At 39.4% G+C, this 25,808-nt stretch overlaps 1 protein-coding gene across 13 annotated transcripts in view; it reads right to left on the reverse strand.

Annotated features, from left to right (window-relative positions):
* The window catches only part of fnbp1b (formin binding protein 1b), a 269,577-nt gene that overhangs the window by 65,688 nt on the left and 178,081 nt on the right, over positions 1–25,808 (reverse strand). For 9 of the 13 annotated variants that reach the window (XR_010958142.1, XM_067969826.1, XM_067969829.1 and 6 more), the window contains exons 9-10: positions 13,893–14,087; positions 11,587–11,769 (exon numbers count right to left, since the gene is read on the reverse strand). Coding sequence is in view for 12 of the 13 variants with exons in the window: in XM_067969826.1 (XP_067825927.1) it covers positions 11,587–11,769; positions 13,893–14,087 (378 nt within the window). In the remaining variant the exon portion in view is untranslated. The remainder of the gene's footprint in view (positions 1–11,586; positions 11,770–13,892; positions 14,088–25,808) is intronic. The other 4 variants (XM_067969833.1, XM_067969834.1, XM_067969835.1 and 1 more) reach the window with 1 other exon arrangement.

The raw sequence follows: 25,808 nt of genomic DNA on the forward strand, positions 1-25,808 counted from the left end.
ACAGGAAACTGAAACGCCAGAATAGTTTTTTTCATATATCGAACACTATACTAATATAAAATTCAAGTGAATAAAATAAATCATGTTAAGCTTTTCAAACTGGCAATCTTATTGTTATATGGATAATTCAAATGAAACATTCAGAAAAATTAATAAAAGGTTCAGTATTAAATCAGGTATTTAAAACAGAACCAAAAAAGAAATCAAAACTATAATTAACAACATCAAAAAACAGAACGGAACTGAAATCAGGGCAATTAGGGATGGGCAGTAAATGCTGGCCTCACGATCATCCCAAGAATGAATGAATTAAAAAAATTACAAAGTTTGGGAAATATTCAAATTATAAATAACTAAAAAATGTTACTCTACACTATGTACATCGTCTGGCATTAGAAAATATTGCGCGTTGAACACAAAGCTTTTATTCTGGATTCAAAATTTGTTTAGCTTAATTTGAATATTTAAATTAAAAATGATAAATTTTCCTGAGGTTTATGTAAAGTTCAAATACTATTCACATTACTGTAAAATATCACTAATGTTAGTGTATTACTTTAGAAAAAAAGGTTACGTTTACAAAACCGCCCTGGGACTAGCAGCAACCCAGAAATTAGTTCTAAGTTTTACAATTACATTTCCAACAAGGGCTCATTTATGATTTACAATCCTTTTGCAACTACAGCTACAAAATTCAGAGTTGTTAATTAATGCCCCTGAAGCAGAATCCATATCAGCATGCCTTCTTAATGGTTACAGGGTAACCGACAACTTTCCGTCAGTGTTTGCTCCCATCCGTTTCAATTTTTTTCATCCCTCTTCAGAATTCTCCTTCTGCTTCCCTGGCTGAAAACATGGGTAGATACATGTTCTTAGATCTCTGTTCGTAGATACGAACAGCCTGGGTATCCAAATATATGGATTATAAATTGGAATATCAAAGTACTGATGTGCATCCCCAATTCCCCATAAGGTTCAGCCCCTCGTTTCAGCTATGGGATCTACGTGAGGTCCCAAGTGAAGTACTTCCCCAAAGGGAGGGTAAGCTAACTTGAATTGCTTTTATGTACTCCATCACGTCCAGTTATATCTGTATGGTACTAAGTTGGCTGCGTTTAATCACAATGCCTCACAAGTGTTATTTAGCCCCATAAATCTGATTGCAATTTATTGTTGGCTGGACTTTTCAGATTTCTGGCAGTGGTAGATTGTAGATGATCTCAATATTTTCATAAAGGGTGACGTCATTCTTTTTCCACAGAAATTAGAGAGCCCCACAGTTTGAATTACACATTTCCTTTTATGGACCATGACCCACTGATTTACATATACCCAGAAGCAGCAGTGGTTCAATATAAAGTGGAAATCCAATTTCAATCTGCTGTACTTTTAATTTAGTGGGTAATTGGTGAGAACAAATACACTATCCTTTTTTCAATAGTAGATTTATCTCTCACTTTATGGCATATATGTGGTCACAAGCAGAACGCTGAACTGGTACTACGTGTAATATCAAAAAGAAACCCACTGGCAATAGCTTAGCTCAGCTCAGCTGTCCACAGATCTTTATTATTTGACCCAAACCCACATGATCTCTAATCCATGCATATAAAATTTCCCTAACACAGCAGCAAAACACTTGTGCCAATGACATCTATTTCTTCATTTAAAACACATTTAAGGCATCTTCACAAACAGTCTTTTCTGTGTCCCCCTTCTGCCCTTAAATTTGTGTTTTTGGTGATTTTTTTTCCTGCTGTCCCAAAGAATGGGATAGTAATGCTGGGAAATTAAACTTTCCACTTTAAGCAAGCAGTGTCAGCATCAACTATTCTCAGATACAACACAAATTAAATACAGAGCAAAGCATCAATATTGTGCCTCTACCCCAGCTTCAGAAGTATTAGTGGTACCCTCCTTTTGAGGGGGCACTCAGTAATATTTATCCTGGTGGCATTGGACTCATACCCAGTGCTACCCTATTGGTCCAGATTAAAAATAGAATGGGCGAAGTATGCAGTGTGTTTCCTGTTGAAGAAGAAAGAGTACTCCTGTTCCACACCAGTATTTGTTTCATTTTCCACATCAACCATACTATGGTGTCTCCATGAGATTGAGAATTTAGTTCCAATTTGTGTTGCATTATGGACTAGCACGCACGAGCAGCTGAGGCGATTGTCCAAACACACACACTTACAACTGACTGATAGAAGACTTTTATGCTATTAGAATAGTCACTTCATGAACCGGAGCTTCATACTGAATCACTAGCAGCCTAAAGTATAAATCCCACCCTCTCAAAAATTGACTGCAAAAATGATTTTTTCTTTTGCTTTAAAATAAATGGAGAAGGTATGAACTCTCAACAAAAAACCTTCTAAATTTATGTATTTTAATACAAAATCCAAATAGAAAAGCTATATGTGGGATTCAGGGCAATCTGTACAACCAGTTAATCTCAGCTTGGACAGTAATGGTATAGTACAATTGGCCTCAGCACCCTTGGGTTAAGGAGGATGTCGTGCTCCTGTTATCCAGCAATCCCTGCTTGAAGAGTATGTGTGTATATCGGGTGAGGATAGAATTGGGTTTGGCTGTGCTGACCTCCACAATCAAACAGCCTGCTGCCTCGCACCATCAAGGTTCAATGTTCATTTGGGCGAGATACTAGAGGGAGTGCCTTGAGAAAAGGAGGAAACATTGATTGAGAAAAATGCTCTTTTGGTCATCATCAGACTTGTTATTCAAACCTAAACCAATAATCAATGTGACATAAGTTTTACACTATTTTTGTAAGGGTAGAGATTTGCTTAGGATTGATTCTCATTTTTTTTGCATTAACTTCCTAAAAGTTAAAATGGTCTAAAAATGAATGTTTTATTAATTGAAAGAAAAAAATGGATTTGGTCTTTTTCTCTCTCCCTCTAAAACACATTTAAGGCATCTTCACAAACAGTCTTTTCTCTGTGTCCCCCTTCTGCCCTTAAATTTGTGTTTTTGGTGATTTTTTTTCCTGCTGTCCCAAAGAATGGGATATTAATGCTAGGAAATTAAACTTTCCACTTTAAGCAAGCAGTGTCAGCATCAACTATTCTCAGATACAACACAAATTATGTATTGTATGCCCTTCATGTCATGCCCTTTTCCCTGGTATATAGAAGGCATAGTTACTAACTCCCCAGCTGCAAGGAGGTGCGTAGGTGAATTCCAAGGTGACCTGCCTTTTCCATTCTTGCCTGTGGGAAAGTGACTATCCTCTGTTCAATACCAACTAAATATAACATGGTTGAGATGGAGAATTTAAGCATCAGGGGATTCACAGAGGTGAGTGAGTCTATGTCCTACCATATTATAGTGCACCACCAGCATATTGAGCCATTTTAAAAACATGCACTTACATTTTAATACAGTTTTGCTCCCTATAAAAGCATGCTAATGAGACCATTACCTGGGAACATTAATTTAATACAACGCTGATTTAGGTTTAGTTTCTTTAAATAGTTTATCGTCTAACAAACAAGAATGATCTTATAGCTTTCAACAACCAATAATGAGAAGCACAAAATCACAGCCTTATGGTTTACTGTACTAAGCCTGCATATGCTTTCCACTACTGCTTTGTGGTAAGCATCTAGTCTACAGGTAATTATGATGGGATCTGGAGCCACAAGATGCAATAACACATAACAATGAAACAGCAAGTCCATGTGTTATTGTGAATTCCAGTCAGTAACCCCACTTACACAAATAGATTTACCTTGTTGCAGTAAATTGTTCATGCCAGAGCTAGAATTAAAACTTTATTAAAAAAAAAGATTTGGATATGGAGATCTCTTCAAAATTTTCTTCTTAAAGAGATACAAAATGTTCATGGTGCATTTTGGTTTAGTGTTGCAGCTTTACTGTATTGTTTTTTTGATTTTACATCTTGTGCAACATTTGCCTCTTTACAATAATGATGAGGTTAACTGCTGCAAAGAAAGTGCTCTGGTGATACCAGGGAGGAAAGCAATCTCTGCATTTAATGTTATTGTGTCCTTGCATTACTGGGACTGATCTGCAGAATTTCTATTTCAATATTTTCACCATCTGGCTTTGAAAATAATTAATTCAACTGAACAGCAAAACCCTGCCATTTGTTCTGTGCTGTTGCCTTCTGGCCTTTGGGTAATTGAGATTTTTTAAAAAGTATAGTATTCTAGGTGCAAGTAAAACTGATACAAGATGGTCCTGCTCCGACCAGCCTTTAGTATTTCCCCATATCTCTTCATTTGCCAGTTATCTATTTTGGATTTTGCCTCATCTCGTGTTGTAGTCCACTCTCAAACCAAGAGCTTCTAGTTACTGGTGGACGTACCATGTTCACCATTGCTCATCAAGGTTAAGGTTACCCTGGAACAGACTCTGCAGTGTAATAGTCATTTTACCTCAGCAAAATACAACAACACACAGGGCACATACACATTCCTTTCTTTCACCTCTTCACGTTCCTTTTTCTTTCATATCTGCCTTTCAATAGTACCTATTTTTTCAATATTTTAATGTTGGTAATTCTAACCTCTGCTCTCTCATATACATGAAACTACCATTTAAGGTATATAAAGTGGTTTCACCTACATTGACGAGCATGGAGCATACCACTATTTTAACTTGTGTGTTGGCAATCCTTAGCACAAATGAATATGCATTATAAGGTGCGCACAATGCTGTCAGAAAAAGGGAAAAAGAGTAACACTGCTATCATTTGGACTTGTATAGCATAATCCTCAACAACTGAGGGCACCAGTCATGTCAGTCTTTTGGTAGGAAAATGTCAAATAGCAACAGTCAGTATTGTGAACTGTAGTTTTAAAAAAATAAAATTCACACATTATACGTGTTATCGACATTTCAGTTTTTCTTTTAAATTATAATTTTTCTTCCTTAAACATATGTTTAGTGCATTAAAGTGGTCAGGAGGCAATTTTTCTTAAAACAAACTATCAAATATGTAATTTTAACAAAAGTAAAATTTAAGCCACTATTTATGGCAAAGAAATGATTGCAAGAGGTTTTACAAGTTTAATTTTTGACAAAGAATTATTTGCATTTTTATAAGTTTCTACATTTCAGATATAAAATGCATTGAAACTTAAAATCTGTAAAACATTTTTATTAAATTTCTGTTATGCTACAAACTCAAACTAATTAATTTAAAAGTTGCAAAATGATGCGTCAGACTGTAACTCTATTGATTTCTGAACAGTATATTAGGAAACCCTCAACTAGCCACATCATATATGTATTTAACAAGTTCTCGGTAAATTATCATTTTAGTGGACATTTAATGTAAGTGAGTCATTTACAATCTTGCAATGTAAAGTACAGAATCAAATTGACACATGGCCGGACAAGATTAATATTTACAGAAAAGTGAACTGCTCATAATGGATTTTATAACTAAAAATATTTAGCATGCAGAAATATGCTTTGCAGCTATCTCAGAAATTAACAATCATGTAGGATTTCATGATGATTTTTGAGATTACTGGCACTTCTAATTTTGTGTGAGTTTGGTGTGGCTGGCAGTCTAGCTGGTTGGGATGGATGTTACGGGTGAATTCAGCAGATGCAGAAAGTCAGGTTTCATATCAGCTGGAACATGTCTGAAATGGTTTACTACGGTCTGGTCTGAGCAGGCTGATTGTTCTAACTGTTGATAATGCTTCAGCAATAATCAAATACAATAGGAGAATTTTATTATTGTTGAGAGTTATTTTTCCCCTTCCTCTTTCTTGGGTCGCCACATGCCACATGTTAACCCGAGCCAAGTGCACAACAAGGTGATTCTTCAGTAATTCCTTCCTGTGGGAAAGCACTTGGTCTCTGGATGAAAGTGAGAACTCAGTTTGAGAAAGGTCAGAGGCACAAACCCTTGTCTTATTACAAGAGTGCTGCACGCTGATGTTCCAATGCACAATGCCAAAATGTTGCAATTTTACTATGATACCTTACACTGACTGTCTGATGAGATTATGTTAGTTAATTATATTCTCAGATTTCATCTCAAATCAACTATATTTTGGTGTTACCTCTGTGACCTAACCCAATACTGCATTACACAAACCATTTCAGTTGATTGTTAATATTTAGTATTAATAGAGGTAAATAAATATTTTACTTTAACTCATCAAAGGGTATCCAGAAAACAAAATTCTGGGTCAATCATCTTTCTAAAAATAAACAAAATTAAACTTGCACCAAAAAAGTTCCCAACAAAATAAATATAAAATTAGACCAGTTATGATAGAGTATGCAATGTTCTTTTGTGAACTGCATTGCTGTCAACAGGGCTCAATAGCTTCCTTCAAAACATGAGGTTTCTTCTAGATACTTGATAAGTATAATTCCTGATGTTTTCTGCATTATAACAAGTGCAGGTCATATAAGCTTTTGTCCCTTTAACAAATTTTAAAATATGCTATTTTACATTTCACAGTAATGTATGTTCTGTAAATTGAGTGCTGTTTTAGGATGTGTAATTAAGTATACATTTCTAATAGTTTAAAAAGAGATCAAAAATATCATTTTAATTGCTTGTGTAAGTGGGGCTAGTAACTGTGGGGTGGTTGTATGGCAAGTCACCATACACAGACTTACAACAAACTCCCTCGCCTCATATGCATAAGTAGGTTTCCCTAATGTCCTCTTCATCAGTTCTTTGTGAAAATAGAAAGACCGAGTCTGGGGTGCGCATTTGCAGGAAAGAACACATCCTTGTTAACAGCCAGCAATTCAAAACTAGCTTTTACCTGCTATATATATTTAGCAAAATACAGGGTAGGCCTTAAATACAGAATTTCCTCAATCAAGGATGGAGTTTTTATAGCTTCTGTTCATATCACAGGGATGATCTAAGTTTATCTGAATTTGTTTGGTTTAACAGAACCAGAGCCAGACTTTTCAATTTCCTCCCCCCGCAATGTAAAAGGGAAACTTGGAACTGAATCACGTTCTTAACCTTCCAATTGAGCCCAGTTTGCTGGGAGGCCATTCACTCATTCCTAGTAGGTTTGAAGTAAAATATAGACTAGCAGGGTACAGCAGAAACAGGAATCTCTAAACAGTTGTTTTGGAAACAAATGTTTGTGCAACAATTTCCCTTGATGTAAAAAAATCTTTTCCTTTATATGGAGCTTTATCAGGCCACAACAGCTCAAAACCTTTCACATAATTACTTTTCTAATGCAGTGATTGTTCCATAGGTAAAACACTTCCAAGTACAAGAAGTGCAGAATAAAGTTCATATGCTGTTTGCCACAAATTTATCACAGGCCTAATGCTACAGTCAAAATCATACCCCAATGTCCTGTGGCACTCAGAGCTTCGATATAAGCCATATTACTCAGTACTATTACAACTCTGAAGACCAATTCTGCAAAGCATTTTCAGGCAACAGTGCAGAGCAGGCAATCATTTCTGGGCTCCCAGCTTGAGAAATACGCCTTTCATTGTATGAGCAAGGATTCTGAATAATTTAGGAAACTGGAGGATAGGATAGTGGAAGTAGACGGCTAAAACCTTTGGAGGATACCACAGCATATTTAGTGGGCCAAGTTGGGTTAAGTTCAAGAATACCTGTAGCAAATGCAGGCCGCCTGTTTCAGCAAGGAATGCAGTCAGATTGACATACTGCATCCAGCTAATACCTTAATGTACTTTACAACAACACATTTATCCTCATCGTTTGTGATGACATTGACATTGTTCCCTTTAACTTGCTTCTTACCACAAGACTTAAATGATAAGTCCTTCCATAGGTCTATCAACTTCAATTATATTTTTCTATAGGGATTACAACAAAATACTACAAACAAGGAATTCAATTCAATTTTCCACCGTTATTACACTGATAATTTAAAGACACTGTGTAAATGAGGATGTTCAGGATGGAATTCAGGTTGTGGTATAATTCATACTGAGATCTGAATTATTTATTGATTTCTGCAGGACTCCAGTTAGTTTTTTTGCTGCATTGTCCTGTGTAGCTGACCATTTTATGTTGGGTAATTGCCAATATTGCTAATTACCCCGTATACTATACAAAATAAAGGCATCTGTATACCACTACTGTCTCCGAGTTGGAAATATGTTGATTGATTTTTCTGACATAGTACCAAAGAAATCTTGCAGTTGTTAATTTCAAAACACTGTGTAGACCCTTGATTGAGGAAATATATTTCGTAATTCTTAATTTTTACCTTTCATGTTCTTTACAAGTGAGATACTGTGGACATTATGAAAAGTTTGAAATGCTCTAATCAAAATGTTGTAAAGTTTCTTTCTTTTTAAACTAGAAATCCCATTATATTATGCTATGTAGAATGTCTGTGTAAAATCAAACAGGGGAAAATGTAAAACAAACAAAAATAAAAAAACAAATATGCACATAATTTTCAGCTTTGTGCATCAAAAGTTTCAGACATCGACTTCCATAGAGATACACCAGGCACATAAACGTTCATACATTTAAACCATTAGTTTAGGAACATTAGAAAGGTAGCTTAGGACACAATTGTTAAAGGAGTGGCCTTTGTGTTCAATTTTTAAACTGGTCCATTAATTGTTAATTAAAAGAAAAGTAGCTATTTACCTAATTTTTGCAGATTTTTTAATCTCCCTTTTAATTCTAAAAATTAAGCCATTTCAAATGTTTTGTATGATGCAATAGCAAAGTTGGTGAGTTGCATAATTGAAGCCATGTGCATTTTTCATACGATTGCTCTCGCAAAAATAAACCAATTTACCATAAATTGTTCTTGAAAATATACTGGCATCATTAACTGGAGTGAGTTGTTTGGCAACATCTGTTATCTCCTAGAGCTTTTTTTTCCCTAGCACTGAAAAATAGGAGATCCACTAACACTTTTATTTTTCCAGTGATTTTTGCCAGGAGCTACAACTTCTTATTTACACGTTTTCTTTTCTACTCATAAAAATAATCAGTTAGGGAACCAGACCCACAAAAGAATGCAAGTAATTGGAAATGGGTTGCAGACCTTTAAATGAATCTCTATGAAATGGAATCTCTGTTGCATTTTGAAATTAATTAACAACATTGGCAAATTTCAGTCCTCTCCTGTATAGTGGTTCCACCTGAAATGAATGGTCATCCATAACCGGGAGTAACTAACTGGCTGTATTTCTGCATACTTGCTGTGTTTATTTCAAGTCAGACTCAACCACCCTTCAGCGTCTTCTGAATTTGGTCAGTATAGGGCTCTGATATTCAGATCACATAGGTATCACAATTCTTTTCACAAGTTGTTGGAAAAATTAACCACTCTTTTATAGATTATAGCCTTCCTCATCTGTGCTGCACTGGTGTGTTGTTAGATAATAAATGGATAGTGAGACAGATCATGATAATACTGAAACAGAATGGCGAATCCAGCTACCAACTGTGTAGTAGATAAACTAGAAAATTTCATTAGCATTTTGCTGGAAATAAGTTCTTGATGGATTAGCTACAAAAAAAATGAAGCTTGTAAAAACTGATTCTTATAGCTGTAACTAAGACTATGGAACAGAGTAGAGTTAGCTACCCTTTTAGAACAGTGCTAAAAATGTAGTTTATGGACAATGTGAAAAATTATAAAAAATAAATAGACCAGTTGAATTTTTTTTAAACAATAAATTTCCCATACAATCAAAATGCAATTTGAAAAGCTGCACCAATTTGGAATTGACAAAAATCCAAACTTTTGCTTTATCTTTCTTGTACCAAATAGGAACTAAAGGTTCTTTTGCAAATCACTTTGCTCAGTCGTGTTCAGTATTTTAGTAAGAAAATCTTTTGCCATTATAAACAGCTAGATGGTAAATTTCTTAGAAGAGGGCAGGTGGTGCCATTAAGTTCATATAAATATAGGTTTAATGATGCAACCACTGTATAATTTGGAGGCGTAGCCACCATCAGGACCTATGGTTTACGTGCACTTTTACATAAATTTATTCTCTGTGTAAAGAGAGCTTTTTCCAGATTGTATGAAGACAGTGAAATTAACTGAAAGCGAAAGAAATAAGTAAAAATTTGCATTTTTTTTGTCCTAAACTTCCTTTGTGGAAACAACACGAAATGCAACTTAAGTTTTCAATACATTCCTCCCTTTATTCTTCCCTTGCACTCTTATCAAAATATTTCCTTTCTTCTGGAAGGTGCCTGTTCTGTGTAACCTTATGTACTTTGTGGCATCTGGCAGTGACACACAAAAATTAACAAGCAGGAAAATATATATTTTGCAAGAAGTGTGAATTGTGAACAAAGCACAATAAAGGGACACAGTTATAATATAGCCACACTCAAAGGCATTTTTAGGCCTTAAGTGATGGTGTGAATACAACATATTTTAATGATACTGTAGAAGAAACATTGTGTGTGTATCGTTATAAGTGTTTGAACAGAGGATTTAAATCTCCTACAGATATACAAGGGAGAAATACAGCATCTAGTTCTTATGTAATTTACATTTTGGTTATGTTTTAAACATTTTTATATATGATTTCTAGCAATTTAATGAAAGACGTAACCAATTTCCTTCTACTAAAATAGTTCTAATGTGCTTTGTAATAATTACTCACCCACCCCAAAGTATTCTTCTCTCCTAAAGGTGCTGACTCATCCTGGAATATAGTTTCATGAGAGACAGCAGCCTTCTGTTACCTTCCCAAAGTTGCCATTTTTCACTTGAATCTAGACAGTGAGTGTTAGCAGGCTATTTGATCATGAGATGCATCAAAGTAAAAGTAAATAGTGTCCTTACCAAATGGAGGGACATTCCAGCAGAGAAAAGTTGAAAGTGAGCAGGAGTGGGAATCCTGTCATTTTCCCTTTTACTAGCCCATGACACTAAGGCCAACTGTAGCACCCCCATCACTTCACTCAGCTATCAGCACAGAGAGGGAGATCCTTGTAGTAATCACTACACTCAGTAAACTACAATAAACGTTGCTACTGCCGCTATGTTTTTGGTATAGAACACTTTTTTTTGAAGATTGCTTTTAATTTTGCCCCATGACCATATCAATTAAATGCAACACTAGAATTGTTGAATCTTACAATCAAGGAGGCCATTCAGCCCATCGTGCCTGTGCGGGCTCTTCAAAAGAGCTATCCAATTAGTCCCACTCCCCTGCTCTTTCCCCCATAGCCCAGCAATTTTCTCCCCTTCAAGTATTTATCCAATTCCCTTTGGAAAGTTACTCCTCATCTCACTTCTGGCTCTTTTGCCAATTACCTTAAATCTGTGTCCTCTGGTTACCGACCGTTCTGCCAGTGTAAAATAGTTAAATTTTTTACAAATTAGTGAAAGCCTTTTAGAAACTCTTTCAAAAAGTATTTCAAAACTTAAATTGCATTTCTTCACATTTTTAAGTATTGTACTACAGAAAAGAAAAAATAACATAGTTTGCTAGCTGCAAAGTGCTCTACAATTTCAACCAGGAACATATGTACGTGTATATACATACACACACACACACACACACACTTTAAAAGAGGCATGCAAAGGTTGAAAGTGAATTACAAAGAGATGGAAGAGAACTTACCCCCCGCTTTAGGCTCCTGAAACAGTGGATTTTAGGTTTGGAGGTCATAAATTCGTTCAGGCGGTGGGAGAGGGGCTCCTTTTGCTGCTTGGGAGACTGAGGGCCATTTGGAACAGCAGAAGGTGAGGAAGAGGAAGGGGGAGGAGGAGGGGGCTGATGAGGAGATGTCAAAAGGGACATAAGCTACGAGTAAGAGATGGATAAGTAAAAAGGGAAAAATAAAAAGAGAAAAAAAAGCGAACAGAAATAAGAACCACAAAAGCACACAAACAAAAATATTTAAGCCATGATATTGCAAAAAAAAACCCATTGATACAATAAGATAACAAAAAACATTGTTAATGAAAAAAAGCATTCAAGATAAACAACAGAAAGAATGAGGTGAAACAAGAGAACAAGAATATTTTGATAGAAAGCTCATGCAAAAGTAGTTACAGTTCTGCAAAGCATGCACACTTCAACTTCTGTAAATTATACTTCAGTAGATATGCCAGGATTCTTCTTTCGTTTCAAAGTAGAAGATAATGCTCTAACATATATCACTTGAAATGTGATGGGCCGAATGGCCTCCTTCTGTGCCGTAAATTTCTGTGAGTCTATGTCACAAAGAAAAATCAACAAACAGCTATGAATCCATGTCCTCACAGGGCGTGTGTTTTGGTCTAAAATCTAATTATGTAAAGGTAAGCACCATTGGTGGAAGGTACCTGTAGAGGTCCATATTCACAAAAAAAAACTTTAAAAAAAATCCAGTGGAAAAAAACAAAAGGTATAAAAGTATAAAAAGTACAGAGCAAACATGTTTGAGTGGGAGTAACAGGAAAAATTCCTTCCCAGCTATGTTTTTAAACTACCCACATACATAGCCTGAAGGGAACAATAAATACGATTAAAGATTCTGACACTTTGACCCTGGGTGACCGAAGAACAAATAACATTATGATTCATATCCAGGTGAAGATCATCCAGAAACACTATTCGGGGTTTCACATATAAATTAGATGTAGATTTTAAATAAGCACTGATGGTAACAGTTGGAGAATCTTCAGGGCAGAGAGAGTAGTTACTACATGCCTGCATCATGAACTAAGCTCTCAAGAGGATCAGAGATTCCTCTGGCTGAAGTGAGTGGTTTGCAAAGGATTCAAGAATGTAGAAAATCTAAAACTCAATGACTTCTGGCTCAATATTACAAGGGAGAAGCCAAGGAAAACTAAATAAAAAAGGAAAACCTCTCTAAATATTCAATGGTAACAAAAATACAAATATAAAACCAAGCAATTGCTATCCAGGACAAACAAAAATGTGCAGAAAGGTGCTTAAGAGGCAACTCTCCTGTGTAACTCCAATTTTGCAGGTGCTATTTGGTGAAGGAGGCAGATGAGCTCTACACAGTCCATACAACTAAGAGAATAGACCAGGCTCAGAATTTCAAGAAAAAAATAACAGGGTGAAGTAGAAATTCAAATATATAAATCTTAATTGATCAAAGTGAAGCACTGTATTTCTTGATAACTGGGATCTTGGATTAACATTGCAGTGTTGAATTCTTATTAATCCATAGCTGCAATAAACAGTATGTGTGAGCAAGCAAATAGAAAAACCATGTGGAGAGCTATGAATTAATTCATAGAATATAGATCACTTGTGTCTTACAGAACAGTTTGTGTGCAGTGTTTTGTATGTAAAATAGAACTAAGAAGATTTTTGCCCAGTTCGAGGATTGAAGTTCATTACATGTTATACTGGTTAATTTTACAATGTATGTATTCTTGTGAGAGGAATTTTATGCTTCTTTCAGAAGCTTTTATTTTGATAAATATTAATATTCCGATCTAGAATTAGGATACAAAATAGAGGTGTAAACGCCTTTACAATTTTAAGCTGGCATACCTACTATGAACTAGTAAATCCTATGGGAAAATCAAATCACAGAAAAGTACAAAACAATTGCCCTAGTGTTTAACAAAGTTATAGTTATGTCAATGGGTGTTTAGTAATAGAGAATAAAAAAACATGCTGCTGCACATGATGTAGAAAAATATGGTTTGTTAGTCACTAGTATGGAAAACAAAAACATGACTTTTTTTTAAAAAGCAAGAAGTAACAAACCAAGGCAAACACATAAATAAACAAAACTACAATTTAAAAATTTAAGTAAAATCAAAAGCACTTCAAAGTAATGCCACCAACCCCATTAAAAACAAAGTCATGGAATATTACATTAATTACACAAAACCATGATAGATATTAAATGAGGCAAGTGAACTGTAAGGTTTATATACACAGATGCTGAATGCTTTTACCTTATTTTTCTTGATGAAAGGCCAGAGTTTGCCCTTGGATTTGCCACTTTTGGGTTCTTGTTTGCTGTCAGATCTGCTGTTGGAGAGACTGCTTTCAGAAACCGTGCGTTTCATAGCTTGACTGAAATCCTCAAAGTCAACGTCTCCAGGCTGTTCGAACCCGGACTTGAAGGCCTCGACCACCAACTGTGTGTCCTAAAATTACAAGAGGAAGATTCATCATTTTACCAGCTCACTGGGGTTTTCTGCAAACTCTATTTAACAACAAAAGTAAAAACTAAAGACATTTACCAACCTTCCATGGAAACTCCACAATTACGTAGACTACATGGATTTCTTACACAAAAAAGCATAGATATCAGCTCAAAATTCTTTTTCACACATACTAGGTCACTCAGAACTACAAAGAAACAGCTCAAAGTGTTCTTGCAGCAAAATGCATCATTTTACTATCATGAGGGTTTAGCCTGCGGTAAAAAAAAATCACAATCTACAAAACTGCAAAATAAATTGGACAAGTTTACTAATTCAGGACCCCTGGGGTATAAAATCCTAATATTAACTTTAATTTGCATCAGGTTCACTCCACATTTTTTCATACCACCCAGTGAGAACCATAGAGGTTTACAATGAAGGAGGATATTCGGCCCACTGTGTATGTGCTGGCTCTTTGCTAAAGCAATCCAAAACTAATCCCACTGCCCCACTCTTTCCCCATTGCCCTGTATCATCATCTGCTTCAAATATTTATCCAATTTCTCCTCAATCACTACCTGTGGCAAAGCATTCGATGCTCCAACAACCATTTGTCTAAAGAAATTTCTCCTGACCCCTCTCTTGATTCACTTAAGAGACTATTTTAAATGAATGCCCCTCTTCACCGACTGCCCAACCCAAAGAAATATTTTTTCCCATTCTATCAAAACTCTATATTTTAAAAAAGCTCAATTAAATCTTATCTTAGTCTTCTCTGTTGCATTGCAAACAGGCCCAGTATCTCAAGTCTCCTGTCATAACTACAGCTTCCAATCCCTAATGCAATCCTGGTGAAACTACACTGTACTCTCTCTATGGGTTTACATCCTTCCTATAATGAGGGACCCAAAACTATACACTAACTGTGGCCTAACCAATGTTTTGTATAACTTCTTTACTCTTTAATTCTATGCTCTTATTTATGAAATCCAAAATGCTATGAGCCTTTTTTATAATTTTATCTTGCTGCACTTGCATTTTCAGGAAATTATGTATTTGAACCCCAAAGTCTCTTTGTTCATCCACACCCTCCAGTATCTTTCCATTAAGTATATATTCCTGTTGCTTGTTTTTCTTCCCAAAATGTATTATGTCACACTTATCCACATTAAAGTGCACCTGCCACTTGTCTGTCCATTCTGCTAACCTGCCTGCCGTTCCATTAACCTGTTTGTCTTCTTGAAATCTTTAACAGTCCTTTGTCACCGTTTGCCAAACCACCTATTTTGTGCTGTTAGCAAATTTCGAGAGTGTGCTTCCTACGTCCAAGTCCGAATCATCTATAAATTCAGAGAACAAAAGTGGACCCAGTGCTGATTCCTTGGGTACATCAATTCCATCATAGATTGTCTATAAAACCTGGTATAAATCATACCTTCACACTTACTTTCATGACTTCTGAGTATAGGGAAGCAACTTAAGTACTCGGATACAATATAGCATGTTTACCGGAATGAGAACAGCAAACTAATCAAGGCTACTGAAGGAAGTGAGCTGAGTGATGTTGGTACACTGACCTTTAGCTGTGGATTGGAATCTAGTCCCAGCTAATGGGATGAAGGTTTTTTTCCTCTGCCAGATGTAATGATCATAAGTAAAATGAGTTGGGACATTCTCATCCCAGCTCTCAATGGGTACAAGCACACAGCACAATCCCATTATTTAGTACTAAATTGGTAATCTCACCCAGAGAGCCTAAGAGGATGATTGGTATGAGGAATATTAAATGTCACTTGGTACTCTAAGGTTGGGTTAAGACACAATTACTGAAACTCCACCTTGTATTTAACAGATGAAAGCTCAACCAGAGAGTGCTTGTGCAAACACTGGGTTCCAAAAATGAAGTGTTTCAATTTACCAAAAAATTTCCAACTCTTTATTACATCGTAAGAGGTATAGGTTTGAAGTATGTGCACTGGCCAACACTGAAAGGGAGCAGAAATGCCATCTGTAGAGCTTTCCAGGGGTTCTTCCCCACTTACACAAACGCTCATTAACACCTTTGTGGTTATGGATCTTTCACAAGAGGACTCATAAAACAACGGCCATAACTTTACATCTCCTTTACTTACACATATTGAATCAGAGGCAGATGACAAATCCTGAGATAATACAATTAACGAGAACATCTAGTTTCAGAATTACAAATTTCAGCTTTCCTTTTGCATCAGCCAACCACAGGAGCAGATGAGTATTTTAATTTTGAATGGGGAACTTTCCCACCTTGTAATCTGGAAAACACTGCAGCAGGAAGAGGCTGTACTTGAAAAGATTTGTTTACAATATATTTGCTAAATAGTCACCGATCACTTAGCAGCCAAATTAAATATAATGCTTAACTTCATGTACAGTGAACTTAAAAGGGGAAGGAAAGTCTAGTGGGGGTACTTTTTATTCTAAGTTCTCCCCCCTTTTATATTTTAAAAAGACCTGGTCAGAAAAATATTTGTTGATCTTTTTCCATTCCAACTCGTAAAGTGATTTGAGAAGCTCCAGATCAGCTCCCAAGCTGGTTCTGGTGTTGAGATTCCAGTTGCATCCAATAGAGTTACTGTAAGATATTCCTGGCCCACGATGTCACAGAGCAGCCTAACAGCAACAAGAAAACCAGACTGGTGGGTAAAAATTTTACATTTTAAAATGAAGTCCACAAATATTTTTCTGAACTTTTTTTTCCAAATATAAACTGAAGGAGTATTTTGCACAAAAAGAACTTTGCTACACTCTACTTTCCCTTTAAGCATCTGTTTTCAGGAGTGAATGCACAAATAAGAAAAGGATTTAAAAGACAAGTCTTTCTCTCCTCCCATGTGTGTACTACACCCTTGGAACAGATAACAAAACAACATCTGGAGACAGCTCAGCTTTGTTCCATCTATGAATGATGAATGGGCCAGAAGGCATTACACAGTTGTTTAGATGCACTTGATCAATCTGAAGAAAGAAGCCACCTGCAGCAGTGCAGAGATTTGACTGCAAATCTAAATACAACAATGAGTCAATCAGCCAAAAATAGCTTTAATAGCTTCATCAGACAAGCCTGATAATAATAAGTTAGCTGGGTGGCAGTAGGGCATTACAACTGTCCTCAGTGCTCCCAGGATAGGAAACGGAAAAGAAGTCAGTCAGAGTGCAAGCTCCTGATCACTATCTAACAGCTCCTGCTGGAAAATATGCCTGTGTAGATAAAATCAGGCTCAGTTGTCATGTCCCTACAATCCAAAAGCATGCTGACATTTGGGGCTGGATAGCAGCAAAGGGGGAAAAATTGGGCGACGAAGCCTACTGCTGCCTTATTGCTCCGACCTGAATTTTTCTCCCCCCTTCCTCCCCCACAATCAAGACCACCAATGACTGCTCGTTGCCTGCTCACCATATGTACATGCTGGCGAGGGGGTGGGGCCCAGGTTCACCACCTCAGTCTCGGCTGAGGCCTTCGATGGGAAATTTATTGTGTTTGGGGCTCTTCTACCCCTTGCCATTCCTGGTCCCACTGCGGTATTGTCTGGATTTTGCTCAGGACCACTGGTGGGCTCCTTGCCAAGAGCCCGCCATTAACGCTTAATGACCCCCAATCCAGGAAACTGGACTGAAGTCATGGCAGGGTTGGGGTAGTAGGCATAAGTCCTGCCCCGACTCTGTAGGTGTGGGCAGAGGAAAATCCAGTCCTTGCTGTCTACGATAACAAATGAAGAATCACTACTTGAATGACGTACTGGATGGTGCATGAAGCTTGTAGAACTATATCCAGCAAAAAATCAATGCCTTTGGAGAGTTAACTGGGGGGGCAGAAAACCCCCCAAAAAATGGTTAGTATGAACAGTGTATTTTATTTTAGCCATCTAAAACAAGAATCTGATACACTTTTAAGGAAAGCATTAACACTTCTATTCTAAGGGAAAAATGTTAAAGCGCACTAACTACATGGTTCTGGAGATGAAAGTTGAAGGTCTTTAAATGGGGAGCCATGAATGTCACTGATTTTGGCAAATTATCATTTAAACTGGTCAATAAATTAATTTTCTTTTAAGAAATTGGTATACCATAGTAGGTATAGCAAAGGAGGCGGCCATTCAACCCATCATGCCTGCTCTTTGAAAAAGTTATCCAATTAGTCCAATTTCCCTATTCTTTCCCGATAGCACTGAAATTTTTTCCCCTTCAAGTATTTATCCAATTCCCTTTTGAAAGTTACTATTGAATCTGCTTCCACCACCCTTTCAGGCAGTGCATTCCAGATCATTACAACTCGCTGTGTGAAAAAAATATTTCCTCATGTCGCCTCTGACTCTTTTGCCGATCATCTTAAATCTGTGTCCTCTGGCTACCGACCCTGCTGCCACTGGAAACAGTTTCTCCTTATTTATTCTGTCAAAACCGTTCATGATTTTGAACACCTCTATCAAATCTCCGCTTAACCTTCTCTGTTCTAAGAAGAACAACCCCAGCTTCTCCAGTCTCTCCGCATAACTAAAGTCCCTCATTCCTGGTGCCAGTCTAGTAAATCTCTTCTGCATCCTCTCTAAGGCCTTGACATCCTTCCTAAAGTGTGGTGCCCAGAATTGAACACAATACTCCAACTGCAGCCTAACAAGTGTTTTATAAAGGTTTAGCATAACTCGCTTACTTCTGCACTCTGTGCCTCCATTAATAAAGCCCAGGATCCCATATGGTTTTTTAACAGCCTTCTCAACTTGTCCTGTCACCTTCAAAGATTTGTGTACATATCTCCTCAGGTCTCCCTGTTCCTGCACTCCCTTTAAAATTGTAGCATTTAGTTTATATTGCCTCTCCTCATTCTTCCTATCAAAATGTATTACTTCACACTCCGCTGCGCTAAATTTCATCTGCTACGTGTCTGCCCATTTCACCTATGTCCTCCTGAAATCGTGATGTGGAGATGCCGGTGATGGACTGCTTTCCTCCACATTATTTTCATTTCTGAGTTTCGCGTCATCTGCAACCTTTGAAATTATATCTCTACACCCAAGTCCAGGTCATCAAAAACAGCAGTGGTCCTAATACTGACCCCTGGGGACCACCACTGTATACTTTCCTCTAGTCTGAAAAACAACCGTTCACCACTACTCTCTGCTTTCTGTCCCTTAGCCAATTTTTTATCCATGCTGCCACTGTCCCTTTAATCCTGTGGGCTTTAATTTTGCTAACAAGTCTATTATGTGGTACTTTATCAAATAAGAACATAAGAACATAAGAAATTGGAGCAGGAGTAGGCCAATCGGCCCCTCGAGCCTGCTCCGCCATTCAATAAGATCATGGCTGATCTGATCCCAACCACAAATCTAAAGAACACAAGAAGTCGGAGCAGGACCCGGCCACATAGCCCCTGGGCCCTCTCCGCCACCCACAGGGCATTGACCGATCCGAACTCAGCTTCATGTCCAATTTCCTGCCCGCTCCCCATAACCCCTAATTCCCTTTACTTCTAGGAAACTGTCTATTTCTGTTTTAAATTTATCTAATGATGTAGCTTCCACAGCTTCCTGGGGCAGCAAATTCCACAGACCTACCACCCTCTGAGTGAAGAAGTTTCTCCTCATCTCAGTTTTGAAAGAGCAGCCCCTTATTCTAAGATTATGCCCCCTAGTTCTAGTTTCACCCATCTTTGGGAACATCCTTACTGCATCCACCCGATCAAGACCCTTCACAATCTTATATGTTTCAATAAGATCGCCTCTCATTCTTCTGAACTCCAATGAGTAGAGTCCCAATCTACTCAACCTCTCCTCATATGTCCGCCCCCTCATCCCCGGGATTAACCGAGTGAACCTTCTTTGTACTGCCTCGAGAGCAAGTATGTCTTTTCTTAAGTATGGAGACCAAAACTGTATGCAGTATTCCAGGTGCGGTCTCTTTCAATGCTTTTTGAAAGTTCATATACACAACGGCAACTGCACTATCCTCCAACACTCTGCGTTACTTCATCAAAGAACTCAATCAAGTTAGTCAAACACGATTTTCTGTTAACAAATCCGTGTTGACTTTCATTTATTAGACCATATTTTTCCAAGTGCCATTTAATTTTGTCCTGGATTATTGTCTCTAAAAGATCCCCCACCATCGACGTTAGGCTGACTGGCTTGTAATTTCCGGGTTTATCAATCTTCCCTTTTTTGAACAGGGGTGTAAGATTTGCATTCCTCCAGTCCTCTGGCACCGTCCCCATATCTAAGGAGGATTGGAAGATTGTGGCCAGAGCCTCCGCAATTTCCACCCTTAGTAACCCTAGGATGCAACCTAACTGGACCGTGTGACTTTTCTACTTTAAGTACTGCCAATCTTTTAAGTACCTCCTCTTTATTTTTATCCTATCCAGTATTACTACTACCTCCTCGTTTACTGCTACAATGCCAGCATCCTCTTCTCTAGTGAAGTCCGATGCAAGGAATTCATTTAGTACCTCAAGCCATGCCCTCTGCCTCCACAAGAAGATCTCCTTTTTTGTCCATAATCAGTCCCACCCTTCCTTTCCCTACCCTTGTACTATTTATATGTTTATGAAAGACTTTTGGGTTCCCCTTTATGTTAGCCGCTAATCTATTCTCGTACTCTCTTTGCCCTTATTTCCTTTTTTAGATCTCCTCTGTACTTTCTGTATTCAGCTGGGTTCTCTACTGTATTATGAACCTTACATTTGTCATGAGCCTCCTTTTTCTGTTTCATTTTAATCTCCATTTCTTTAGTCATCCAGGGAGCTCTAGCTTTGAATGCCCTTCCTTTCCCCCTCGTGGGAACGTGTCTACTCTGTACCTGAACCATCTCCTCCTTGAAGGTTTCGCGTTATTCAATTACTATTTTGCCTCCCAATTTTTGATTCCAATCCACCAGGGCAAGATCCCTTTTTAACTCACTGAAATGAGCCCTCCTCCAGTTAAGTATTTTCACATTTGATTGTTCCTTGTCCTTTTCCATAACTATTCTAAACCTAATGTCCCGGATGAGGCCGGATTTTTGGACGGCCTCATCCGGGATCTTGGGTTCATGTCACGCTACACGTTACCCCACCAGCGAACAAATGTTATCTGTTTTTAATATAACGGGTCAGTTGCTGTCTTTTCTATGTTTCTACCTCTCTATCTCTGGTTTTTTTTTGGTTTTTTTTTGGTGATTTGTATATTCGGAGACCTTGCAGGTAACACCTGTCTGTCTGCACACTGATTGCCTTGGCAACGGGCAGTTGAAAAAACTGTCTGTAATCACCAAGCATTGTTCTGTGATTTATAAATGCGATTTCATTTCGAGGATTTCATTTCCAACAACGTTCACCTGAGGAAGGAGGAAGCCTCCGAAAGCTTGTGAATTTAAAATAAAATTGCTGGACTATAACTTGGTGTTGTAAAATTGTTTACAACACTATTCTATAGTTCTTGCATCTTTCTGTAATTTGCCTGTATATGTTGAATGGACCTTCCAAATCCAATTTATTTGTCCAATTTTCTCCCCAAGGAGCTGCTTGATGCAGGGTTATGAATCCGGTAGCATTCTATTAACTTGCCCATAAGCCTGCTCTTCAGATGTGAACTTAGCTAGTGAGTGTCAGCAGACTATTCTATTTGATGCCCATTCCTGTGTTGTGCTGACATTTGCAGAATGGGCGTGTAATTGGCAAATGAATTTCAAGATAGATTAAGTGTGAGGTGATGCATTTTGGTAGGAAGAATAAGTAGGCCACATACTGCTTGGATAATAAGAGTCTAAATGGGGTAGAGAAGCAAAGGATCTAGGGGTACACAGAAAAGCATGCAGAATCTTCTCCTGCTGCAGTCGATGGGGATCGATGTCGGGGAGGAACTCAGAGAGGTGAAGGACCAGCAAGCCTCGCTCTTTGCCTCCGAGGCCTCCAAGATCATTTTCCGGTCCAGAGTCCGCTCCGTGGAGCAGGACGAGACTTGCTCGCGGTTCTTCTTCCAAGAGGTGCACAGAGAGAGCTCTGTGATCAGCAGCCTGAAGGAAGAGGACGGCTCAGTCACATCCTCGCAGCCCGACAAAATGAGGATCTGCAAATCCTTTTATGCTGGACTGTACGACGCGAAGCCCACAGACAGTGCGGCCTCCCAGTCCTTCTTGTCGTCTATCACGGAGGTTCTAGACGACAGCAAGCGGGAGAGTCTGGATCAACCGCAAACTCTGGATGAACCGACAAAAGCCGTCCATTCCTTTGAGAAGAGTAGGACTCCCGGAAGCGACGGCTTACCGGTGGAGTTGTACTCGGCTCTGTGGGACTGGATAGGCCCAGACCTGCTGGAAGTGTACGGGAGTGTGCTTCTGGCAGGCAGCGTGTCAGACTCCATGTGGAAAGGCATCATCACACTCACCTACAAGCGGAAGGGGGAGAGGGAAAAAATCAAAAATTGGCGTCCCATCTCACTACTTAACGTGGACTACAAAATTCTGTCCAAGGTCATCGCCAATCGGGTCAAGTCAGCCCTGGAGGTGGTGATCCACCCCGATCAGACCTGCGCTGTACCCGGCAGGAAGATCTCTGATAGCCTGGCGCTACTCAGGGATACGATCGCCTACGTACAGGACAGGGGGGTGAATACCTGCCTGATCAGCCTGGACCAGGAGAAGGCCTTTGACAGAATATCCCACACGTACATGATAGACGTGCTCTCCAAAATGGGGTTTGGGGAGGGAATCCGCAATTGGATCCGACTGCTCTACACAAACATCAGTAGCGCTGTTTCAATCAATGGGTGGGAATCAGAAAGCTTCCCGATCAAATCTGCAGTCAGGCAGGGCTGTCCTCTCTCCTCCGTCTTGTTCGTGTGTTGCATCGAACCCTTTGCCGAGTCCATCAGGAGGGATGACGATCCCAGGCAGCGGAGGCACTCAGGTCAAGGCCTCCCTGTACATGGACGACGTCGCCGTCTTTTGCTCAGATCAGCTGTCGGTCCGCAGGTTGATGAACATCTGCGACCAGTTCGAACTGGCCTCAGGGGCCAGGGTAAATCGCACCAAGAACGAGGCCATGTTCTTTGGGAACTGGACCGACCGATCCTTTGCCCCTTCACTGTCAGGTCGGATTACCTGAAGGTGCTGGGGATCTGGTTCAGTGGGGGGGGGGGGGGGCCGGGGCATGCACCTAGAACTGGAAGGAGCGCATTTCCAAGGTGAAGCAGGATCTGGGACTGTGGGATCGACGATCCCTCTCGATCGTGGGGAAAAAACCTGGTCATCAGGTGCGAGGTGCTCTCGGTGTTGCTGTACTTGGCACAGGTCTGGCCCATACCTCGCTCCTGCGCCGTGACAGTCACCCGAGCCATCTTCCGCTTTATCTGGAGATCAAAAATGGACCATGTCCGCAGGGACACGATGTACAAATCTCTGGAGAAAGGGGGGAAAGGCGTGCCCAACGTGGCCCTCATCCTGATGGCCACTTTCGTGTGCGGCTGCATCAAGCTTTGTGTGGACCCTTGGTACGAAAACACAAAACGTCACTACGTGCTGAGGTTCTACCTATCCCCGGTGTTGCGAAGGATGGGCCTGGCCACGCTGCCACGGAACACTCCGTCCAGTTGGACCGTTCCGCCCCACCTGTCCCTCGTCGAAAAGTTTATGCAAAAAAACACTTTCGACCACAAGGCGATCAGTAAGTTGTCTGCACATAACGTCCTAGAGACACTGCGGGAAAAAGAGACGATGGATCCTGTCAGTTGGTTCCCCGAGCAGACCGTCAATGTCATTTGGCAGAATGCCTCGTCGTCAGAACTTTCAAACAAGCACCAAAACATAGCTTGGCTGGTGGTGAGAAGGGCCCTTCCTGTCAGATCCTTCATGCACTCCCGGACTCTCAGCACCACCGCACACTGTCCCCGATGAGGCTGCGGTGCCGGTGAAACCGTCACCCATCTCCTTCTGGAATGCGCCTTTGCAAAGAAGGTCTGGAGAGAGATGCAGTGGTATCTGTCCAGATTTGTCCTGAGCAGTTCCGTAACACAGGACTCTGTGCTCTACGGGCTGTTCCCGGGGATGCACACCGAGACAGATATCAGCTGCTGCTGGAAGACCATTACCTCGGTGAAAGACGCCCTTTGGTCTGCCCGAAACCTGCTGGTCTTCCAGTGCATGGAGCTGTCCTCGACCAAGTGTTGCAGACTGGCACATTCCAAGGTCCAGGACTACGTGCTCAGGGACGCACTGAAGCTAGGTGCAGCCGCCGCAAAGGCTCTGTGGGGAAAGGCAACCATTTAGAGCCTTCCCGCCATTGTATACCGAGGGGCTGCTCTCAGGAAACCCCCCCGCCCGGGCAGAATGTAAAATTCAAATTGCTGTAATGAACTTGTAATGAATCTGCAATGTACCTGTAATCAATCTGTAATCAATAATCTGTATTGAGTATAATGCAATGAGACACCCCAGAGTGTCATGAACTGTAATTATGTACAATGTGTTCATTGAACTGTACTTGATTTAACCTGCAAATTGTATAATCTATATTGTGTACGTTTGGAATGTGATATGACAACTGTATTGTATGTTTTGCTACAAATTTTATGAATAAAGTATATTTTTTGGAAAAAAAACTGCTGCTGGAATGCCATTAACTCGGTGAAAGACGCCCTTTGGTCCGCCCTAAACTTGCTGGTCTTCCAGTGCACGGAGCTGTCCTCGACCGAGTGTTGCAGACTGGCACATTCCAAGGTCCAGGACTACGTGCTCAGGGATGCACTGAAGCTTGGTGCAGCCGCCGCAAAGGCTCTGTGGGGAAAGGCAACCATTGCATACCGAGGGGATGCAATAAGGAAACCCCCCCCCCACCCCCGGGCAGAATGTAAAATTCAAATTGCTGTAATGAACCTGTAATGTACCTGTAATGAATCTGTAATCAATAATCTGTATTGAGTATAATGCAATGAGATACCCCAGAGTGTCATGAACTGTAATTATGTACAATGTGTTAATTGAACTGTACTTGATTTAACCTGCAAATTGTATAATCTGTATTGTGTACGTTTGGAATGTGATATGACAACTGTATTGTATGTTTTGCTACAAATTTTATGAATAAAGTATATTTTTTGAAAAAAAGGGGTACACATTCACAAATCACTAAAAGTAGCGATGCAGGTTAAGAAGGCCATAAAAAAATGCTAACCAAGCACTCGAGTTCATTTCTAGAGGGATAGAATTGAAAAGCAGAGAAGTTATGTTAAACATGTATAGAGCCTTGGTTGGACCACACAGAGTACTGTGCACAGTTCTGGACTCCATATTATAAAAAGGATAGAGAGGCATTGGAGAATGTACAAAAAAGATTCACAAGGATGATAGCAGAACTGACAGAATATACTTATCAGGAAAGGCTGATCAGGATGGGGCTCTTTTCTCTAGAAAATAGAAGGCTGAGGGGTGGCCTGATAGAGGTCTTTAAGATAACGAAAGGGTTTGATAGGGTAGATGTAGAGAAAATGTTTCCACTCGAGGTCATAAATAAAAGAAAGTCACTAATAAATCCAATAGGGAATTCAGGAGAAACTTCTTTACCCAAAGAGTGGTAAGAATGTGGAACACGCTACCACAAGGAGTAGTTGAGGTAAATAGCATAAATGCATTTAAGAGGGAGCTAGATAGGCATATGAGGGAGAAAGGGTTAGAAGGATATGCTGATAGGGTCAGATGAAGAGGGATGGGAGGAGG

The sequence above is a fragment of the Heptranchias perlo genome, chromosome 31 (genome assembly GCF_035084215.1).
Source record: "Heptranchias perlo isolate sHepPer1 chromosome 31, sHepPer1.hap1, whole genome shotgun sequence".
NCBI lineage: Eukaryota > Metazoa > Chordata > Chondrichthyes > Hexanchiformes > Hexanchidae > Heptranchias > Heptranchias perlo.